This window comes from Trichomycterus rosablanca, chromosome 1 (genome assembly GCF_030014385.1).
Source record: "Trichomycterus rosablanca isolate fTriRos1 chromosome 1, fTriRos1.hap1, whole genome shotgun sequence".
Classification (NCBI taxonomy): domain Eukaryota; kingdom Metazoa; phylum Chordata; class Actinopteri; order Siluriformes; family Trichomycteridae; genus Trichomycterus; species Trichomycterus rosablanca.
In genome coordinates, this window is record NC_085988.1 from 53,727,139 (window position 1) to 53,750,397 (window position 23,259).

Genomic DNA, 23,259 nt, shown 5'->3' on the forward strand with positions numbered 1-23,259 from the left:
AGGACTCTTTAGTTACTCGTGTAAGTGACCACAGACAAGAGAGTAGCTCCTTATGCTTTTATGGTGGATATCAGAGCTCTATGGAAAGGTTGGGTGAGTTGTGTTAAATGCCTTTGTACATTACACTCCTTTGTCACCAGCAACTAAAAATGTTTTTATCAAATAAGACATTTACTACAAAGGAAGAGCTAAGCTAGATATATGTATTATTGCTGGACACAAAAGAACACAATAATTTGTATTGCTTTGGATACCCTGTCATTCAGCAGTAATAATTACAACTAAATGTATTTTTATTAGTCATCTTTTTGCTTTAGAGGGATTTTAGCCCAGTCTTTGCTGAATTGCTTTTGCAGAGTATCTCTGGAATTTGACAAGACCACTTAATTCTGTTTATTCAAAGAATTTAAGATGTGATCTTGCTTATGTATTTCAAAAAACCATCCAGCTTCATAAACCAATTACACACCAAAAGCTTATGGACCAATTATCTTCACATCAAAAATAGTCATTTAGATCCTCACGGAAAAAAGACGATCTCAGTGTTTAACCTGTAACGGGTTGATAAGCTTCATACATCCACTCACAGCAAGAAGGGCAGTCCAAAAAATGCACTAATGAACTGCACCAGAAAATCGAGGTTATTTAAGGGAACCCTGGTCATTCGTGCAGTGCAGACTAATTTACTGAGTTAATTGCTTTCTACAGACAGCTCTCTATTCTCGCTGTTCCAAGCGCTTATTGTTAACATTTGCAAACAAGTTCCACTTGCCATTGCTTACACTTTGAACCTGGTTCCTCCCCCTGATCATTTCTCTTGTTCTCTGTTCTTTTTTAGCTTAGCTCTGGAAGAAAAGCATTGGGACTTTGACTGTGTGTCAGTGAGTTGGTGCACCAAGTAGCTAGTTTGCGGGCTGTGATTGTGGATCCACTTAGTGCTCTCTCTCCTTAGTTATATTTAGGACCACAACAGTGTCACTGCACGATACAGTTGATTCCTTAACTCAGTTCTTCATGCTTTAGTTGATGACCAGTTGGGCCACTGCCTGGTTAACATTGTAGAGCGTTTGTCTCTAGCGCTGTGCATTCTGATATTAAATTCTGCTTCTGGAGTTGTATTTCAGTACATTTTTTCAGTATTTTTTCTGAATTTTCTAGACTGTTTTACCCACTTGCAAATATTTATTTATTTATTTATTCAAATTTTATCATCATGTTTTACTCTTTGGTTACATTTATGACAAGACGGGTAGTTAGATTACACATAACTCCTCACTAGTAGATCAATGTCAAACAGTGTCATGGGCAATTTTGTAAGTCCAATTCATCTAACTTGCATGTTGTTACATGTTTGACTGTGGACACTGATAATGCAAGAAAACATTCTTTTGATTAATTGCTAAAAAGCAAAGGGCCGGTAAAACTTAGGTGCTTAATCTGGCCATCAAGTCAGTAATTAAGTACCACTGATAAACAGTTTGATCAACTTATTTTGTTTTTGTAATTTTATACACTTCCAAAACACATATTTACTTCAAATTTAGAAACATAATGTTTTTGACATTGTGTATTTAAGTTTGAACTAAAACTTTGTATATTGGGAAAGTGTAACAGACATAGTGAGAGGGAAAGTATGTGTACAATCCTTTAAATTATTAACTTCAGATGTTTTACTAACAAGTGTATAAATCAAAATGAGATCAATTCTATACTTTCAACATTGTGAGGTGGGTTTTATAAATCTTTTGTCTGTGAATTGGCAATAGTATTGAAAGTAATGTTTAACATGTTTACTGTGGCTTTAAAGCTTTTCTCCATGTCAGTGTTGTTTAATTACTTTTGCTCCTGGGGATTTTAAGAAGGTCCTTAAACCGTCATCATGACTGTTGGGCCTTGCATTTTTTTTTGTATAATTAACATATTAAAGTTAATAGATTTTATTTAGTGACTTAAAACTTCTCTCACTGTTTGGTTTTTTAAAACTTTTTTTGTTTATGATTATGAATACATACTCTGTTCATATTTAAAAACAAAACGGTCAAAATACATTGTGTGTAAATTAAAAGGGATGTACTAGAAGCATATTAAATGACAAAAACAAAACAATTGTTGCCCCCCCAAATAGATATGAACATAGTAGAGTGATCTGAGTTGGTGTAACCACCTTCCTCTGTCATTTCCTCTTCTTCTTCATCAGTCTCATCCACACCAGATCCTTCTTCACCCTTGTTGAGATCTGGCTCCACCCACCGGCCAGGCATGAGGGCAGCTGTGTCATAAGAACTGCAAAGTGGCCCGACAATGTGCGTTATGAAGGACTCCTGCAACTTGGCTAGCTGTGGTGCTGAGCGGTCCATAAATGGGCTGATTGGTAATCCCAGACTGGCCTCTTCATCACCCTGACAAATTAAATGAATAAATGGAAATCAGAGAGAAGGAGAGTATTGATACATCAAAAGTAAACAAAAAACTTTTAATGACAAAGTAAATTGACTTCAGCTGTTACAAACAATGGCAGTACTGAACAGAGGTACTGTGTTGGGTGTGTGTGCAGCATACATCTCCCCTCTCTCTCTTATTCTATCATTCACAAGGGTGTTGTCATGGAAACATGCAATGAATTGTACCAGCAGGGAAGGTGGCAGAGATAAAAGTGATAGGCCATCCCATCCCACCATTAAAGTAAGATAACAGTTGTATGTTTTATCTTGTGTATCATAAGGATTATGTCTCCCAATAGATATCTATTTTTTCCACAGTACAGCCATAAGTAGTAAATCTAATCCTAGCCTTCAGCTGTATGGGGTGAAAGCCAATTTTCAGGATTTCAAATGACAAAGTTTTCTAGGTCATCTTTGGTGCTTCCCTGATTATTACCCACTAGCTGAGGGAGTCACATTTTCTAAAACCAAAACAATAAGACCTTTTAGCTGAATGCACAAAACAGTTTAGACTTCCAACTGGGACTCCGCTACCAAAAACCAGAGCCAATTACGCTCATCTGTGTCCCTCACTATTCCTATATTTGTCTTTTGCTGAGTGGTTACTTCAGATCTTGTTCTTTGTTTATTCTTTGTTTGTTCTTTGTTTACTCCTGACAGTCCCATTACTACAGTGAATGTCTCAAAGTAACAAAGAAACAATAATAAACAATTATGACATCCACAACCAGCTACAAAAAACAGGAAATGGAAAAGGGATAGCATAATAATGTATTAGCTGATATGTGATGGACTTACACCCCTGACAAGCCAATCTCTAGGAAAGCAGAACAGTAAGAAAACTTTGTACGCCTCCCAGTTTCAGCCATAAAATGGTAAGCACCCCAGCCACACTACTTGCGCTTATTCCACGTCTATGGTGGATTTACAGAAGTGCCTCAACTCATGAAAATGGGGCATTGCATTGCTACTGGGGTATTCTGCTCTCGCTGGATATTATTCGGTAAACAGACGGCCCTTATTCTGATTATTCACCACCCACACATCCTTACACTTCTGGACATTTTTGTACAGATGATCTTTTCAACAGAATACCAGTTGACAGCTCAACAGGGTTTACCAGCTTTGTCTGATGTAAGCTCAGCTTTTCATTTGTCATGGTGGGTGTAATGGACCAGGATGTTATAGTAATCCCTTTACTCATAAATCGTCTTGTTCCTAACCCAGCTGCACAGCTACGGCAAAATGTCATGATGAGTTCAGGGTCCAAGATAAGTCCCGGAACTTTGAAATTTGGGTTGATGCACCAAATCCCTACATGACAGGGAGGAACCAGTTGTCTGCTCCAGTTGGTGCTGTGAGTTCAACAACTTTAAACCAACTGTCACTCAAACAGCAACATGCTCAGTAAATTGATGAAGGCGTACTCCACCTATAGCAGGTGTTGTGCCCCTTATGGAGGGATTTGTGGAGGCCAAGCACTTTAGAATCTGCTCTAGATTCTGGTACACCCTGACGATTGGACTGAGGGTGGAACCCCAGGGTTGTAGCACATGCAGAATAAGGCGTGGCATTGTCTTGCTAAAATAACCGTGGACTTTCTGGGAAATGACCTTGCCTTTATGTCAACATAAGTTTTTCTGTGAATGGTACCTTGGAACATGCTGCAGGCACTGGTACACCCCCATACCATGACAGACAACAGTCATTTTCAACTTCACATAAAATGGCCATCACTCTATTGCCATTTTTCCTCAAAACAAGCTGTAACATGGACTCATTTAAAACACAGCACACATTCCACTGTCTTTTGGTCAATCTCAGTTGGGCCTACGGAACGTGGCTCTGTGAAATGACAATGGTTTTCCAGAGTACTTCCATGCCCATGCGGCAGGTGTTGAGCCCATAAGAAGCGAAAAGTGGAAGCCAAGCACTGTCTGCTTCAGATCGTGGTTTTCCCTAGTCATTAGTTTGAGGATAAAACCCAGAGGACAGACTGGTAGTGACACCCGACAACTAGCAGAAGTCCCTTTAAAAGCAACCTAAGAACTGGAGAACCCTGTCTGACACCTGACTGTGAGGGAGGACATGAACCCTAAATCCTAAATACTAGCAAAGCTATACTGCAACCCTTCGAAAAATGATTAACTATGACTTATATCACAGTGTTGTCCCAAGATGCAGCCAACACAAAAATAAAGTCTAGTCAGATATGGGACTGCAATTAGGAATTAGAGGGTTCCTGGAGGGCCCCTGCTTGGGTCAAGCTCTTGTCAGTGAGCCTCCCTCAAGTCTCCATCTCAAAGGGGCCATGATATGAGGCCTGATAACTATTTGGCATAAAAGGGTAATGTGACAAGAAAAAATTGAACCAGCCAAAGAACAGAGTCAATCTGACCTGGTGGGAATTAAGATGTTTGGTGCCTCTGGTTTCTTCCACAGTCCAAAGACATGCAAGTCAGGTGAACTGGAGATTGTCTGTGGCTGTGTTTGATATTGAACTTGAACTGATGAATCATGTGTAATCTAACTGCCTGTGCTGAATGTAACCAACGTGTAAAACAAGACATTAAAATCCCAATAAACAAACAAACATAAAAATCATATTAATTATCTTTAACATTGAATTTGCAGTATTGTACTAAGCATAGCAAAGTCCTTTAACCATACTTTTTAATTGTCAAATGGTAACAGCATGTTCTAAATAGTGACACATTTAAATAACCAATTAAATAATATATTCCAAACCTACACATCAAGACAAATGCAAGTTACAGTCAATAAATGGACTATAGTCTATAGAGCATTAATAACATTATAAAACAGAGTTTATTTGCTTTATGACATTGAGGCATTAACAGTGAAAACTGAACCACTGCTGCCAAGGCCCCCTGTTGTTATGGCAACCAGTGGCAACGGATCCAAAGGGCCATTTGATATGTGCGATTGATCTGTCAGGTTTAGGAGATGAATCATTTAAGAACCAGGAAAAAAGAGAAACAGAAGTATTCACTGCATATAACTTGTCTCTGTAAATGTTGTATTGGTTGGCTGGTAGCTGTCATAAGACAGGGTCTTCTCATGCTTTGAATAGGTCCTGACATAACTGGGTCATCTCTTCGTTGTTTACACATAAGCTTTTTTAAACGTACAGATGCCGTATAAAATTGTGCAAAGAATTTAGCAATATAACATTTTCTAAGGGTCTGTGTATGTAATTGACTACTTATATCCCTGAATACAAATCCGCAAAAGTTTTGTCACAACACCTTCCTTATTAAACTGTTAATTGTTGTCAAAATTACAGATGTAAAGCTATTATTTTCAATCATGTTAAAAAGGAAAAGAGCTGGTTGCCAGGAAACAACCTGCCAGTCAGTCAAAGTACAACTATGTACAACCCCAAATCAGAAAAAGTTGGGACAGTGTTGAAAATGCAAATAAAATAAAAATGCAGTGTTCCTTGCATTTACTTTGACTTTTATTTGATTGCAGACAGTTTGAACCCAAGATATATCATGTTTTGTCTGCTCAAATTCATTTCATTTGTTAATATACCTCCATTCCTGCATTTCAGACCTGTAACACATTCCAAAAAAAGTTGGGACAGGGGCAATTTAGGGCTAGTAATGAGATGAAAAAACTATATAATGATGTGATTCCAAACAGGTGACGTCAACAGGTGATTGTAATCATGATTTGGTACAAAAGCAGCATCCAGGAAAGTCTTTGATGAGCAAAGATGATTAGAGGATGATTAGAGGATTTGTCAACAAATGCGTGAGAAAATGATTAAAATATTTAAAAACAATGTACCACAAAGAAAGATCGGAAGGGATTTGCATATTTCTTCCTTCTACAGTGCATAATATCATTAAACGATTTAAGGAATCGGAAGGAATTTCAGTGTGTAAAGGCCAAGGGCGCAAGCTTAAGCTGAACGCTCGTGATCTTTGATTTCTCAGACGGCACTGCATCAAGAACCACCACTCAACAATAGCTAATATAACCACATGTGCAAGGGATTACTTTGGCAAACCTTTGTCAATTTGTGTGATTTTTTTATATGATTAGCTCCAAATCGAAGTGGGCGGAGCTATATGGTTCTTGAAGCTTGAAACAAGTAATTAAGAATAAAAAATTTTGTTTCTACGTCATACGGGGTATGAGATATGGACCCTACCCTTTAGCACCACCATCAGGCCAGTCAGACTGAGCTCAAGCGCCTAGGTAGCGGGAGGGACTGCTACCCAATGACCATCAAGTTTCATGTCCCACTTATGGTTTGTTCTGTGTGTTTTTTTTAATTGGAGAGGAGGAAGAAAAAGAAGAAACGGAAGAAGAAGAGAAAAAAAGAAAAATCTTAACAAAAACAAGAGGGCTCCAACGCCTTTGGTGTTTGGACCCCTAAAAAAACATGCAATGCATACCTGCTCATAGAACTCATTGACAATGCCGTCTGTCCACTGAAGATGAAGATCTTTGTACTTCAATGGCCCATTAACATCAGCTACCTTGATACACATCTGGCAGACCAGGAGCCGGTCATTTTCATTGGACCAGTCAATACCTGAGCAACCTTCATGCCCCACCTGTATGCACATGACAACTTTAAGCTAAAGCCTTAGTTTAATATTACTTATTAGCTGAATTGAAAAAAACAATAGATCACCTTAGTGTTAAACTCAGCCAAAAAATCAAAATGCTTTTTAAGGTCTGTGGCTAGAATAGCCTCAATAACCAAAAAACGAAAGCGCTTGAATTCCACATGGTTCAGGTTTCCAAGAAAGTTGTACTCAGGATGGGACATAAATAGATTCCAGGCAGAAGCAGCATGGTGATTTTCCAGAACTGAGCGGTCATTGTACAGCACTGCCTAAACAAGCAAGAGCAACACATTGGCTTTACTGGGATTAGACAGTTCTACAAATACATGTCATGGAGGAGAATACCCCCCAAAAATTTGGGAATACCCAAGTGTAAAAAAAAAAGAAGAAAGGAAAAAAGTGTAATAAAATAAGAACAGTGACCGGTATCCAGCATGTGGTAAAACAATAATTAACAGACATTTTTTCAGTATAATTAAATGTATCTCAATATATATAAAACTGTAATATGAAATATTTAAAAACAATATTGTCCATACACTGTGCTTAAAGTGAGGGATGAAAAAGTAAATGTTTATTGTACAGCTACATGGCATACTGTATATTATTTTAGCAAAGTGCTTCATGTGTCAATTGTATTGGCATCAACTATTGCTGATTGTTGTACAATACCCTTCACAAATATTGGCACTCCTTTATGTGAACAGAACAAACTGTAAAAAACATACTTTATTGCTTGAAACTTTCATTTAAAATATTAACAAAAAGCAACCATTTATTAGAACTACAATAATACAATGAAATAACCTTAATATCAAGAAAAAAAAAACATTTCTCAAATTTGTGTGTTATTGGCACCCCTTTGTTTAATACATTCTCCCTAGCTAAAATAACAGATTGGAATATTTTTCTATGCTTCATGAGACTGCAGAAAACATGTATTTGAGAGCATTGCACCTAGACAACCTCTCTAGATCTTTCAGAATCCTAAGTTTGAGAACTTTCTTCTTTCATTTCATCCCACAGGTTTTATGGGGTTAATGTGAGAGGACTGGGATGGTCATATGAAAACCCAGTAAGGTTTTGGTTTAACATCTGCTGTTTTTTGAGTATATAGACAGCTGTCCTCTGATAATGGATGCATCTCTTTTCTTGTTTTATTAGATCTTAGTGCAGCGTTCGATACTGTTGATCATAACATTTTATTGAATAGGCTAGAAAATACAGTAGGTGTTAAAGGACTCACACTCTCTTGGTTTTTACTGCTGTGCAGACAACACACAGCTGTATATATCAGCCAAACTCCAGTTGGTTAAAAATGTAGCAGTTCCAAGTGCTAACTAGAACTAGAAATTTTGATCATATTAGTCTTGTTCTCTACACTCTTGTTGTGATTACTCTTGTGTACAAAAACCAAGTAAATAAAATATTTCAGTCCTCCTTTGTAAAATGCTCTCACAGCAATATATGTTTGCTGGACATGCAAAGGAAAACAAGAACTTATTACAATAAGCCAATAAGTTATTTGGCCGAAAGTAAATGGACTTCTCTACATACTTATTAAGTTTGTGTGTTTTAGTCAGGCCCATTGCTGATAGAAATAAAATACATTCTAAGCTTTCAACTTGGTTCGTAAAGGCATGGTTTGGTAAGTCTGATGTAAAGGAACTCCAGTCCTACCACTGTGATGTTCTATGATAAGAAATGCAACCTGCTTTTGTTGCTGTCTCAGCTCATAATGTGTCTGAACCTACTGTTTAATTTACATAAACTTGTCCCAAAAATCTCATATTCATTGTGCTCTAGATGGTGTTAAAAACTGCTGTAAAATTCTGTAAATAGTCAAGCAGTTGTCATTACACAGAATTGACATTTATTGACAAGGAGACATGCTTGTTATGGGTTTTACCATTAAAACACAAGAAATTCCCAAATAATAAAAGTATTTCCTTGCTCATTCGCAAGTATTTTTAATTCGAACTGTACATTTGGCATTTAATCTTGGCTATTTTTACTAGTGAACAGCAGTAAGCTTTTTCATCCAAGTGCCCTGTCAAAACATGGACATTGCATTATTGCCAGATCTCTTTCAGATTTATCTATTTTAGAGGAAACCATATAAAGCCTTAGGGCTGCTTTAGCCCTTGCATTATCTCCAGCAGAACAAACTCAAGCAAAAATGACTTGTCTTTCAAAAGAAGAAACTTAAAAACGCTTCTAAAGACAAGCCTTAAACAACTGTTGAATATAGTGGTGGACCTGCTCTTGTGCTTAGGATCATAGGGAGCGATTACATGTGCACGAATAAGATGATTAAGCTAGAGTTCTAGCAGTAATCTGAGAATTCAAATGACCATGTACACAGCATAGTTTACCTATCTTAAGTCATACTCAAATTGATAAGTAATCTAAATAACATACCACTGTGAGAGCATGTGTCTCTCTAAAATCCCAATATACACCTTTGCATTATTAGTATCTTCAAGCATATGCAAATCACTCACTAATGCAAACCAAAACCATGGCAGGTGTTGGCTTTTGCACTTTTCACTGATAACAGTCTGAATGGACCATGGACTCATCTGACCAAAGTCTTTAAGGCTATCTGAGAGATAGACCTAGATATTTTCTGTACTCCCGAGTCCATGTGGTTCTATTTATCACTGTAGCATGATGGTTTGAGAGCTGTCTGAGAGCTCAAAGTTTACACACTTTTAACAGTGGTTTCCACTTTTGCCTTAAACGAAGATAATTAGATGAATATCTAAGAATATTAGATGATGAAAGATGAAAGACTACATTATGTGCATTGAGAGATGTTCTTTTTAAACTGATTGGCAATTCTCTTGATGTAAGCCACAACCCATTATTGCTTGTAAAGACCAATTCCCCTTGCTTATTATGGAAAGCTGTAACTTGAATGTTCCATAAACTTTTCACTATTATTTTGCCTCTGTCCCAACTTGAGTGTGTTATATGTTTCTATTTACAAAATACAGTACACTGAGGTTGATCAGTAAAAACATTGGAAATCATTTGTCTACATTTGTCAGTTAAATAAAGATTCAAAAGAATTAACATACACCGATTAGCCATAACATTTAAACCACCTCCTGGTTTCTACACACACTGTCCATTTTATCAGCTCCACTTACCATATAGGAGCACTTTGTAGTTCTACAATTATTGACTGTAGTCCATTTATTTCCCTACATACCTTTTTAGCCTGCTTTCACCTTGTTCTTCAATGGTCAGGACCCCCACAGGACCATCACAGAGTAGGTATTATTTAGGTGGTGGATCATTCTCAGCACTGCAGTGACAATGACATGGTGGTAGTGTGTTTGTGTGTTGTGCTGGTATGAGTGGATCAGACACAGCAGCGCTGCTGTAGTTTTTAAATATTGTGTCCACTCACTGTCCACTCTATTAAGACACTTCTACCTAGTTGTTCCACCATGTAGATGTAAAGTCAGAGACGATCTCTCATCTATTGCTGCTGTTTGAGTCTTCTAGACCTTAATCAGTGGTCAAAGGACGCTGCCCACAGGGCACCGTTGGCTGGATATCTTTGGTTGGTGGACTATTCTCAGTCCAGCAGTGACAGTGAGGTGTTTAAAAACTCCAGCAGCACTGCTGTGTCTGATCCACTTATACCAGCACAACACACACTAACACACCACCACCATGTCAGTGTCACTGCAGTACTGAGAATGACCCACCACCCAAATAATACCTGCTCTGTGGTGGTCCTGTTGGGGTCCTGACCATTGAAGAACAGCATGAAAGGGGGCTAACAAAGCATGCAGAGACACAAATGGACTACAGTCAGTAATTGTAGAACTACAAAGTGCTTCTATATAGTAAGTGGAGCTGATAAAATGGACAGTGAGTGTAGAAACAAGGAGGTGGACATAATGTTATGCCTAATTGGTGTATTACAGATTCTTCTTTTTACGGCATTTTACACAATGTCAGAAATGCAGTTTGTGACAAAATGCAAGAAATCTGATAGGGTACATAAAGAAGCACAGAGAGAAAAAAACATATGGCTTGGATTACATGGATTAATTGTGTTGCATATATCACAGCAATCACTGACAGAATTAGGATAGAATTTAAATAACTGGGACTTGGAACAATGGACTCTATGTAAAACCTTAAATTGTATTAGCTAAAGTCTGGAACACGGTGCACTTGTATGTATTTTACTTATTGCTCTGTCCAACCATTGCTAAATACACACAATGCCCAACTTCTGCTCCCAAGCACTTTTAATTTTGGTAAGAGAATGTACGTCTACAGCCATAATATATGAATACATTTTGGAAACAAGACCTTTAAGGGTATGATTTTCTATAGACTCTCAGCCCAAGAAACTTCAAAAAAACTCAGATTATGTCAGAAGCACCACTAAACTAAAAATCAATTAACCAATTAATTAAAGAAGAGATTATAAGAATTTGGAAGCCATACAACTTTGCGAAAACTGACTAGCCTAGGATACAGAGGGCGAAGCTTATAAAGCATTGCCCCAGTTTCAAAGAACTACAGCTGTTGTTGACCTGCACACCCTGACAGTCAAAAGGGGAATTAGGTCTGGATGCTAGAGCATTCTAATTATTATTCTTTAATTTTGCAGTTGCACATGTGTGTAGAAATACTTACTGGCCTGCATCATGCTGAACTCTGACAAAGTTGTATAAAAATAAAAAAACTTGTGGCACCGGAAGTCTTTTAAAAAAAATTGGTTGTCATTATGCTAATACACTGTCTGGCGCACTACTCTGTAATAAAAGGATATACAATAGTTAAATGCTTAAAAAGAGGCTTTAAATTTATCAGTACTTTAACATCAGTATTATCAGTACTTTTATATCAGTACTTTAGTGAAATGTTGAATTTTAAGTGAACTAAATTTAAAAGGTAACAAATTCATTTTACTTGAAAGTAAACAGCTTTACTACAGATGAACAATCAGATTATTAACTGATTTTTTTTAATAACTAGATTACTAAACCCAGTAATTTGATAATTGTTTTAATTTGAATTATAGTACTGTAGTTGCAAGCTACACTTGAGCTCAGATTACAACCTGATGATCAGACACTCTCCTTCCAAATTTGTCTTGCAAACAAATTAATGATTGGTTCCATCTTAAATGGCCGGCCAGCCAGCCAGGTCCTGAAGTAGCAAATCACCTTTACACCATTAGACTACCAACTACCACCACATTTGACTGTTGGGATAATGTTCGTATTGTGACCCATGGTGTACGAAAAGTTTCCTTTTCATTAGGTCACAAAGCATTATGGTTGGGATCAATAAAGACAAACTGGAGATTCTCTGCCCATCTTCACCTTTTATCAAAGTCACTTAGGTCTATTTGCCTGTTCATATCTGCTGTACACATACTTCATTACTGTACTTAAATATTTTTTATGTATCTTGCTTACTTGCTTACTTCTGTAACAATAACTTTTAATTTTACTCACTACATTTCAAAATAAAATGTTACTGTAGCTTATATGAAACTATGTATTTATCTTTCTATTTTTTTATTTTTTTTATTTAGACAATTCTAATCAGGCACCTAATAAAGCACATAATCAAAATCTGCAAGTAAAACAGGTGAGCGAAAAGGGGAACTCTTGACTGGCTGCTTTTACATGGCTTACCTTAAGAAGTGATCAGGTGGGAAAGGAAAAAAAAAGGTAGACAGTTCCCTATTCAAGCGGTGAGTCAGAAATTAAAAATCCTTTAAGGAAAGCCATGGATACCTTTTTATGTAGCTGTGTTAACAAATACCTTTTGGCAAATGCAATGCATGTTGTGTCTCCCAAAGAAGATGGCATTTAAGAATGTACTGTCAAATTTGAAAATGCAAATTAAAGTAAGTGAAGTCATTTACTTTTTTAACTTGTCATTTCTACAATTCAGTGCCTTTTGCATCACCAGCTGACAAAGATGTTTATTATGTTAAACTCAGAACAGTATAAAGTCTAACACCTTTTAATGTTCAGCACAATGCATTCTACAAAAAAATAAACACCCTACTTTCTTAATTAATCATACACTAGAGGTTTTCCCATGTCCCTGGGCCATCAAATTCTATTTCTGTTATGAATTGAAGAGGCACACTGTATGGCCAAAAATATTTGGACACCTGACCATCGTTCATTGGACATCCTATTTTAAACATCGAGGGTATTAAAATAAAGTAACCACTATGCAGTTTGCTGAGAAAGTTTCTCACAGGACTTATATTTGTGAGAATTTGTGCCTATTCAGTCAAGAGTGCATTTGTATGGACACTGGAGGCATATAATTTCATTTATATAATTGATTTATTACACCTGTTATCTGTTATGGCTGAAGCACAAGCATTTAATAAATAGAAGGGTGTAGCAATACTTTCCATATATTGTATAAGTATACTGATTTTAAAGGTTTTGCCCAAGTGTTTTGGGGCTTTGTATAAGCATTTTTAATTAAGATTTTTTTCTGGCATGATTGTATTAATTTTATCAAAGATTATAAGAGTTTTTTTAAAAGTTACTGCACATATTCCCCAAGCCAAATGGCAAAACACTTGGTGACCAAAATAGGATAGTGTAGTGGAGTGTTTAAAAGAACAACTGGTCTAAAAATAGTGAAGATGCAGTTTGTTTGATTAGAAGAGTCGGTGAGAACTATAGACCATATAACATGGACAGAATGTACTCCCATCTAGACACTACAGGCAGCACTGTGAGGATTATGTTTTTTTATTTCTCCAGTGTGTTCAACACCTTACAGCCTGTCTTACTTGGGGAGAAACTTCAGCAGATGAAGGTGGATGGGTCTATCATCTCATGGGTAATGGACTACCTGACTGGTCGACCCCAGTTTGTGCGATTGCAGGGCTGTGTTTCAGACATGGCTATGTGCAGTACGGGGGTTCCCCAGGGGACTGTATTAGCACCGTTCCTGTTTAACATCTACACCTCGGATTTCAGATACAACTCTGGCACATGCCATCTGCAGAAATTCTCCGACGACACAGCCACCGTGGGGTGCATCAGGAATGGGCTGGAGGCTGAATACAGGAAGCTGGTTTCAGACTTTGTCGACTGGTGTACACTGAACAAACTTCAGCTCAACATCAGTAAGACAAAGGAGATGGTGGTGGACTTCAGGAAACTCAGACCTCCCCTGGCACCAGTCACTATCAATGGAGCAGAAGTGGAGGTGGTTGACACAAGTACCTGGGTGTGCACTTGGACAACAAACTGGACTGGAGTTTTAACACCTGTGCAGTGTTCAAGAAAGGACAGAGTCGTTTGTACTTTCTGAGGAAACTGAGGTCCTTTGGAGTGTGCACTAAACTCCTGTGGACATTCTACCAGTCTGTTGTTGCTAGTGCCTTATTTTATGCTGTTGTGTGCTGGGGCAACAGCATTAACAAAGGTGCAATGAACAAAATAAACAAACTAATTAAGAAGGCTGGCTCTGTTGTTGGAGTCAAATTGGACACTCTGGAAGAAGTGGCAAAAAACCAGACACTCAATAAGCTGCTTTCTATTATGGACAAAACATCACACCCCCTGCACACTACAGTGGAGAAACAGAGAAGCACATTCAGTGGTAGACTGATACAGCTGCGCTGTACTAAAGAGCGCCGTGTGAGATCTTTTCTTCCCACTGCAGTAAGACTCTACAATGATTCTCCTCATTCCAGAAACACTACGGATCTCCTGCCACCTGAACAGTGTTGATTAATTTCTTTTATCAGTGTAATATCTTTTTATCTCTTTTAGTGCAATATACTTTTGTAAAATGATATATTTTTCTCTTAGTGCAATAATACATATGCTGCTGTTTTTTGATAATGTCCTGTCTTTTTGCCTATGCCCTGTTATGTTTAATTGTGTTGTTTTTTGTCTTCCCTTGTGTAATTTGTACTGTAATTTGTAAATTGTAACTTGTAACAGTGTAATTTGTAAAGTACTGTGACACTGCAATTTCCTTGGGATCAATAAAGTGTTATCTTATCTTATAGTTTGGGTTAAATACTATTTTTTTTTTTTTTTGAAAATTCCAGTATTCAAGTATTTTGTATATTCTGGTTCCAGGTGTCAAAATGTTTTTAATTCTGTTTTTGCGATGGTTAGCAAAGATGTAATTTGTATGATTTTAGCATGCTGTTTCAAAAACTGAGTTAGATAGGCTTTTTAAAGAAATACTTATTAGGGTGCCTGCGGTAGCTGGTGAACTTACCCCGGGTTCCCAGCGAAGCAGGCGTTACAGAACAACCAAACAAAAGGCCTTAAATAAGAGGCCCTGTAATTAGGGCTGACGACCTGCAGCTGCAGCTGGCTCATTTAAGCCAGCGCTGTGCAGCAGCAGGCGTCGCACCTTTGGTGTTTGTTTGTGGCATGTTAGCGGTGTCCACGCACTTTTTCAGAGCAAGCTGGTTACCCCAGGCGACTACTAGGTCGGTTGGGTGTGTAGGCTGTAAGGCCGAGGTAAAATAGGTTTTCTTTTACTCCTGGCAGGGAAAGTGCGGTGCAACTCCGTTCAGCCCTCGCGCTGAGTTTGTTTATCTCTCAAACCTGCTAGCATTCTCCTGTAGCAACCACAGGAGGCTAGCGGCAGCCATTTTGCCGGTCTTTCTAACCTCTCAGGGCTTTGCAGTTCACTAATTCCCGGGTGGCGTAGCTTGGCTGTGCTTGCCTCCCACGCCGGCATTCCCGGTTCGAATCCGCCGTTTGAGGTGTAACTAATTATCCTCTCTCTATCTTTTACAGGTCGTCTCTCCTTCACCAGCGAGCTTCGTGGTGGGACGAGGCGATCCTGTTTTGACCCGTTCGCGCGTCCGCGTCCAGCGTTGCTTAAACTATTTTTTTAAGCTTTGCTGCCTTTTCTATTTTTCACTTTATTAGTGCCCGGAGCATTCCTTTCGTTACTGCCAGTGTGGCTTGTGGTGAGCGCGACTGCCTCGCAACCAAGTGACCGGGGTTCGTGTCTCAACTATTGTGTTTTTTGGCTTGTTTCTCTTTTGCAGTTTACTTTGCCAGCAGTGATCGGCGTCGTCGTCGGGGTTCTCCCGATTGTTTTTTTTGTTCTCGTTTTTTCCCTTTTGTTTTTGGTTCTTTCATTAAATACAAATAAAATTTTTATTTTTATCTGCATTTTTGAGTCCTCCTCCTTTCCACGTAACAATACTTACTTTTTTTACTTTGGGAACATTTAATAGCATGAACTTTTATACATCTATTTGAGTAAAATATATAAGCCATACTTTTTAAACTCAGATTAGTATTCTTTTGACTTAAGTAAAGAACTTGCGTACTTCTGCCACCCCTGCAAATCTGTTGCAGGCATTACATTCCAAATTTGTTCACACTTACAGGAAAAAAATCAGTCAGTTAAAAAAAAAAAAAAGGTTAAAGAGAATGAACAAATAATAGATTTTTAAAAATTTATGAAATTTCTTTTTAACTTTTCCAGGACTTGGGTTTGTACTTTGGACTTGATTTATATGCTGTAAATGTTAGTTTCTCTATAGGTTTGATTAAGACCATAGGTTTGATTAGGAAACTGAGTGTTTTAATTTATTAAGATTTCTTACCTGAGGGGCACTGGTGGCCACCAGAAAGGCGTTGGTTCTGCCAGGATGGTCATAGTCATGCATAGCTGCTGCTACATACAGTGCCATTAGTTCCAGGGCAGGAATTAATCCTGAGAGACAGCCATAGTGATCAGCTGTTTCTGAATAAGTCTTGGAGAACAGATAATCCATATGACCATGAGTGAGCCCACAGTCTGAGTCTACACAAAAATGCAAAAGGAACAGGTCATAATGAATAAAGAAAGAGAACCCTATCATGCACACATTATTCTTAACAGAAACATCAAGTTTTTAAAGGATCTGGCACAGGAAAGAATTTACAGTACATTAATTTACAACTGCATGTCATGTCTTATCACGTCAACGTTCTAATTATTCTTACTTGAGTCACTGACTGATTCAGACTTGTGGGCCAACATTGGTAAGCCTGGCACAGGCTGTGTGGTCAGATACCAGACAGCATGGAGGACATCTGTTGCATGAATTCTGTTGTGATCTGGAGAGGAAGAGAGTGTCACGGTGGGGCTAAGGACTAAACAAAGACAAGACAAAGGGGGCGGACACACACGCAGAGATGTAGGGCAAGATATTTATTAATGAACTAAACAAGGGAATGACAAGAGTATGGAACATGAACTAGGTACACGGACTGGGAACACAGACTGGGAACACGGACTGGGAATATAAACTAGGGATACAGACTAAACATAGGTTAGGAACATAGGCTAAACATAAGCTAGGAACACTGGCTAAACACAGGCTAGGAACACTGGCTAAACACAGGCTAGGAACACTGGCTAAACATAAGCTAGGAACACTGGCTAAACATAAGCTAGGAACACTGGCTAAACGCAGGCTAGGAACACTGGCTAAACACAGGCTAGGAACACTGGCTAAACACAGGCTAGGAACACTGGCTAAACACAGGCTAGGAACACTGGCTAAACACAGGCTAGGAACACTGGCTAAACACAGGCTAGGAACACTGGCTAAACACAGGCTAGGAACACTGGCTAAACACAGGCTAGGAACACTGGCTAAACACAGGCTAGGAACACTGGCTAAACACAGGCTAGGAACACAAACTAGGAACTGACTACAAACAAGTGCCAGAAACATAGAGCAAACCAGAGTCAAAAGAAACCAAAGTAATCACCTAGGAAGTCCAACACAAACAAGTCAAAAATAACCACCATAAACCAAAATAACCCCTGCCAGCCTGTTCCTCAGCTCTCCTTTTTAAACTGGTCCCTGATTAGGAACAGCTGGGGCTGATTGCTCAGGGGGACCAATCAGGAGTGAGGCCTGGCAGGAGTGAGTGTGCTCACGGAGAAGAGGGGCGTGGCACATATAAGCACACCAAGGCTAGCAGTGTGACAGATGCCCCTCCCAAAGGCACTACACCTGGAGTGCCTAAAAAAAAAAAAAAACAAGGAGGTCCTGGGCCCTGCGGGGTAAATTTGAAGTCATTAAAAATGTCCTCAGGCAGGCATGACAAAAGTTCAGATGCGCCGTCGGTGGGTGCTGATAAAGAACCAGGAGCACCCTCTGGGGGTGCTGACTTGACAGGAGCGCCTTTGGAGACAGGAGTGCCATCAGGGGGCACCGACTCGGGAACAAGAGCGCCATCGGAGGGCGCCAACTCGGGAACAGAAGCACCATCAAAGGACTCCAACTCTGGAACAGGAGCGCCATCAGGGGGCGCCAACTCAGGAACAGGAGTGCCGTCGGAGGACACCAACTCAGGAACAGAAGTGCCGTCGGAGGACACCAACTCAGGAACAGGAGTGCCGTCGGAGGACACCAACTCAGGAACAGAAATCAACTGCGGTGAGCCTGGCGAAGAGGCTTCGGGAGTCAGCTGCGGTGAGCCTGGCGAAGAGGCTTCGGGAGTCAGCTGCGGTGAGCCTGGCGAAGAGGCTTCGGGAGTCAGCTGCGGTGAGCCTGGCGAAGAGGCTTCGGGAGTCAGCTGCGGTGAGCCTGGCGAAGAGGCTTCGGGAGTCAGCTGCGGTGAGCCTGGCGAAGAGGCTTCGGCAGTCAGCTGCGGTGAGCCTGGCGAAGAGGCTTCGGGAGTCAGCTGCGGTGAGCCTGGCGAAGAGGCTTCGGGAGTCAGCTGCGGTGAGCCTGGCGAAGAGGCTTCGGGAGTCAGCTGCGGTGAGCCTGGCGAAGAGGCTTCGGGAGTCAGCTGCGGTGAGCCTGGCGAAGAGGCTTCGGGAGTCAGCTGCGGTGAGCCTGGCGAAGAGGCTTCGGGAGTCAGCTGCGGTGAGCCTGGCGAAGAGGCTTCGGGAGTCAGCTGCGGTGAGCCTGGCGAAGAGGCTTCGGGAGTCAGCTGCGGTGAGCCTGGCGAAGAGGCTTCGGGAGTCAGCTGCGGTGAGCCTGGCGAAGAGGCTTCGGGAGTCAGCTGCGGTGAGCCTGGCGAAGAGGCTTCGGGAGTCAGCTGCGATGAGCCTGGCGAAGAGGCTTCGGGAGTCAGCTGCGGTGAGCCTGGCGAAGAGGCTTCGGGAGTCAGCTGCGTTGACCCCTGAGAAGAGGCGTCCGGAGTCAGCTGCGTGGACCCTTGAGAAGAGGCGTCCGGAGTCAGCTGCGTGGACCCTTGAGAAGAGGCGTCCGGAGTCAGCTGCGAGGACCCTTGAGAAGAGGCGTCCGGAGTCAGCTGCGAGGACCCTGGCGAAGAGGTGTCCGGAGTCAGCTGCGAGGACCCTGGCGAAGAGGCGTCCGGAGTCAGCTGCGTGGACCTTTGAGAAGAGGCGTCCGGAGTCAGCTGCAAAAACACTGGAGAAACGTCATTAATCAGCTGCACAAATCCTTGAGAATCTCCTTGATTCAGCTGTGAGGACTCTGGAGTGGTGTCCAAAGTCACTTGCGAAAACACTGGAGAAACGTCAGTCAGCTGCGAGGACCCTGGAGAGGCGTCCAAAGTCAGCTGCGAAAACACTAGAGAAACATCACTCAGCTGTGAGGACCCTGGAGAGGCGTCCGAAGTCAGCTGCGAAAATCCTTGAGAAACTCCTTGAAACAGCTGTGAGGACTCTGGAAAGGCATCCGAAGTTACTTGCGAAAACACTAGAGAAACATCACTCAGCTGTGAGGACCCTGGAGAGGTGTCCGAAGTCACTTGCAAAAACACTGGGGAAACGTCACTTAGCTGCGAGTACCCTGGAGAGGCGTCCGAAGTCAGCTGCAAAAATCCTTGAGAAACTCCTTGAAACAACAGTGAGGACCCTGGAGAGGCGTCTGAAGTCACTTGCGAAAACACTAGAGAAACGTCATTCAGCTGCGTGGACCCTGGAGAGGCGTCCGAAGTCAGCTGCAAAAATCCTTGAGAAACTCCTTGAAACAACGGTGAGGACCCTGGAGAGGCGTCCGAAGTCACTTGAGAAAACACTAGAGAAACATCACTCAGCTGTGAGGACCCTGGAGAGGTGTCCGAAGTCACTTGCAAAAACACTGGGGAAACGTCACTTAGCTGCGAGTACCCTGGAGAGGCGTCCGAAGTCAGCTGCAAAAATCCTTGAGAAACTCCTTGAAACAACAGTGAGGACCCTGGAGAGGCGTCTGAAGTCACTTGCGAAAACACTAGAGAAACGTCATTCAGCTGCGTGGACCCTGGAGAGGCGTCCGAAGTCAGCTGCAAAAATCCTTGAGAAACTCCTTGAAACAACGGTGAGGACCCTGGAGAGGCGTCCGAAGTCACTTGAGAAAACACTGGGGAAACGTCACTTAGCTGCGAGTACCCTGGAGAGGCGTCCGAAGTCAGCTGCAAAAATCCTTGAGAAACTCCTTGAAACAACGGTGAGGACCCTGGAGAGGCGTCTGAAGTCACTTGCGAAAACACTGGAGAAACGTCACTCAGCTGTGAGGACCCTGGAGAGGCGTCTGAAGTCACTTGCGAAAACACTGGAGAAACAGTACTCAACTGTGAGGACCCTGGAGAGGTGTCCGAAGTCACTTGCGAAAACACTAGAGAAACGTCATTCAGCTGCGTGGACCCTGGAGAGGCGTCCGAAGTCAGCTGCAAAAATCCTTGAGAAACTCCTTGAAACAACGGTGAGGACCCTGGAGAGGCGTCCGAAGTCACTTGAGAAAACACTGGAGAAACGTCATTCAGCTGCGTGGACCCTGGAGAGGCGTCCGAAGTTAGCTGCGAAAACACTGGAGAGGCGTCCGAAATCAGCTGCTTGGACCCTGGATATGCGTCAAAAGTCAGCTGTTTGGACCCTGGAAAGACCGGACTCAGCTGCGAAAACACTGGCGAGGCGTCCGGAATCAGCTGCTTGGACCCTGGAGATGCGTCAGAAGTCAGCTGTTTGGACCCTGGAGAAACTGGACTCAGCTGCGAAAACACTGGAGAGGCGTCCGAAATCAGCTGCTTGGACCCTGGATATGCGTCAGAAGTCAGCTGTTTGGACCCTGGAGAAACTGGACTCAGCTGCGAAAACACTGGAGACATTGGACAGACTTGGACAGATGAACTCGGCCTAGGACTGACCCGAACTTGAGAACACGGCACTGGGGCCGGTGAACAAACAAAAAGACCCCTGGAGCCCTTGGGGTGACGACGAGAAAATTGAGCTCGCATGAGGCCCTCAAACTCTTGCACAGAGTTCAGCACTGCTCCCTTCTCAGTCCAGAGCTGCCTCGCCCATTCTCGCGCAGCACCCTTCAGCCTAGACATCATGAACATCACCTTTTGTGTTTCAGAAGGCTGCGGGTCGAGAAGGTTTTGCAGGTAGAGCTGGCTCTGAAGCAGAAAGCCCTCAACCAAAAGGCCGCTTCCATCATAGGGAGCTGGCTTGTAAAGTAAGAAGATTAGAGGAAACCTCATGGAGTCAAACTCCGGAAAATTACTAAGACTAAACATCTCGCTGTGTCCTAGGGAGGGGTTATTATGTCACGGTGGGGCTAAGGACTAAACAAAGACAAGACAAAGGGGGCGGACACACACGCAGAGATGTAGGGCAAGATATTTATTAATGAACTAAACAAGGGAATGACAAGAGTATGGAACATGAACTAGGTACACGGACTGGGAACACAGACTGGGAACACGGACTGGGAATATAAACTAGGGATACAGACTAAACATAGGTTAGGAACATAGGCTAAACATAGGTTAGGAACATAGGCTAAACATAAGCTAGGAACATTGGCTAAACACAGGCTAGGAACACTGGCTAAACACAGGCTAGGAACACTGGCTAAACACAGGCTAGGAACACAAACTAAACATAAGCTAGGAACACTGGCTAAACGCAGGCTAGGAACACTGGCTAAACACAGGCTAGGAACACTGGCTAAACACAGGCTAGGAACACTGGCTAAACACAGGCTAGGAACACTGGCTAAACACAGGCTAGGAACACAAACTAGGAACTGACTACAAACAAGTGCCAGAAACATAGAGCAAACCAGAGTCAAAAGAAACCAAAGTAATCACCTAGGAAGTCCAACACAAACAAGTCAAAAATAACCACCATAAACCAAAATAACCCCTGCCAGCCTGTTCCTCAGCTCTCCTTTTTAAACTGGTCCCTGATTAGGAACAGCTGGGGCTGATTGCTCAGGGGGACCAATCAGGAGTGAGGCCTGGCAGGAGTGAGTGTGCTCACGGAGAAGAGGGGCGTGGCACATATAAGCACACCAAGGCTAGCAGTGTGACAGAGAGAATACAGTACTAAACAAGTAATTAATGGGGAGTACAAAGTCAAAGGAGAGGAATGAGTTGAGATGGCCCTATATACCATTTGGTAATGAGGTATACAGAATAATGGAATAGAAAGCAAGTCCTATGTAAGTGGAGATATTCAATGTTGTAACTTATTAACAGTTCTATTTTTGTAAATATGCACTAATTCTTTTTTTTTTACACCTGCAACACATTTGAAAAAATAAGACAGGAACATAATGTTAAAAAAAATTAAAACAAAAATTATTTTACAGCTAATGTCATCATGATTGGCTGTAAAATTAATTTCAGTAAAAGTCCTTTACTAGTAATTGTGGATCCACTTTGCAAAATAGATTGAGTTCTTTTTTATCACACAATGTTTATTCTACACAAAATAGTGAAAGCAGGTTTTAGACATTTGTGCTAATTTATTAAAAATTACAATGTAAAATATCATATGTACACAAGTGTGCATACCTTTTGATATGACACCCAAAAGTGAGTTGAGCTGCATTTTGTTTTGCTTGAGATGTTTCTACAATTTAATTGGAGTCCACCTGTGGTAAATTCAATTGATTGGACATGATTGGGGATTGCCAACACCTGCCTATATAAGGTCCCACAGTTGACAGTGCATATCAGAGCAAACTCCAAGCCATGGGGTCAAAGGAATTATCTGCAGACCTCAGAAACAGGATTGTGTCAAGGCATAGATCTGGAGAAGGGTACATAAGAATTGCTGCTGCTTTACAGGTCCCAAATAGCACAGTGGTCACCATCATTCATAAATGGAAGAGATTTGAAACCACCAAAAATCTTTCTAGACCTGGCTGCCCGGTCAAACCGAGCGAACGGGGAAGACGGGACTTGGCCAGGGAATTGAGCAGGAACCCGAGGGTCACTCAGACAGAGCTCCAGCGTATCCTTGTG

At 41.3% G+C, this 23,259-nt stretch overlaps 1 protein-coding gene across 2 annotated transcripts in view; it reads right to left on the reverse strand.

Annotated features, from left to right (window-relative positions):
* Positions 1 to 23,259, reverse strand: part of pde3a (phosphodiesterase 3A, cGMP-inhibited) — a 72,422-nt gene that overhangs the window by 1,303 nt on the left and 47,860 nt on the right. For both annotated transcript variants that reach the window (XM_063004157.1, XM_063004149.1), the window contains 5 exons: positions 17,044 to 17,157; positions 16,662 to 16,861; positions 7,114 to 7,317; positions 6,872 to 7,033; positions 2,165 to 2,399 (listed from right to left, as the gene is read on the reverse strand). In XM_063004157.1, coding sequence (XP_062860227.1) covers positions 2,165 to 2,399; positions 6,872 to 7,033; positions 7,114 to 7,317; positions 16,662 to 16,861; positions 17,044 to 17,157 — 915 coding nt within the window. The remainder of the gene's footprint in view (positions 1 to 2,164; positions 2,400 to 6,871; positions 7,034 to 7,113; positions 7,318 to 16,661; positions 16,862 to 17,043; positions 17,158 to 23,259) is intronic.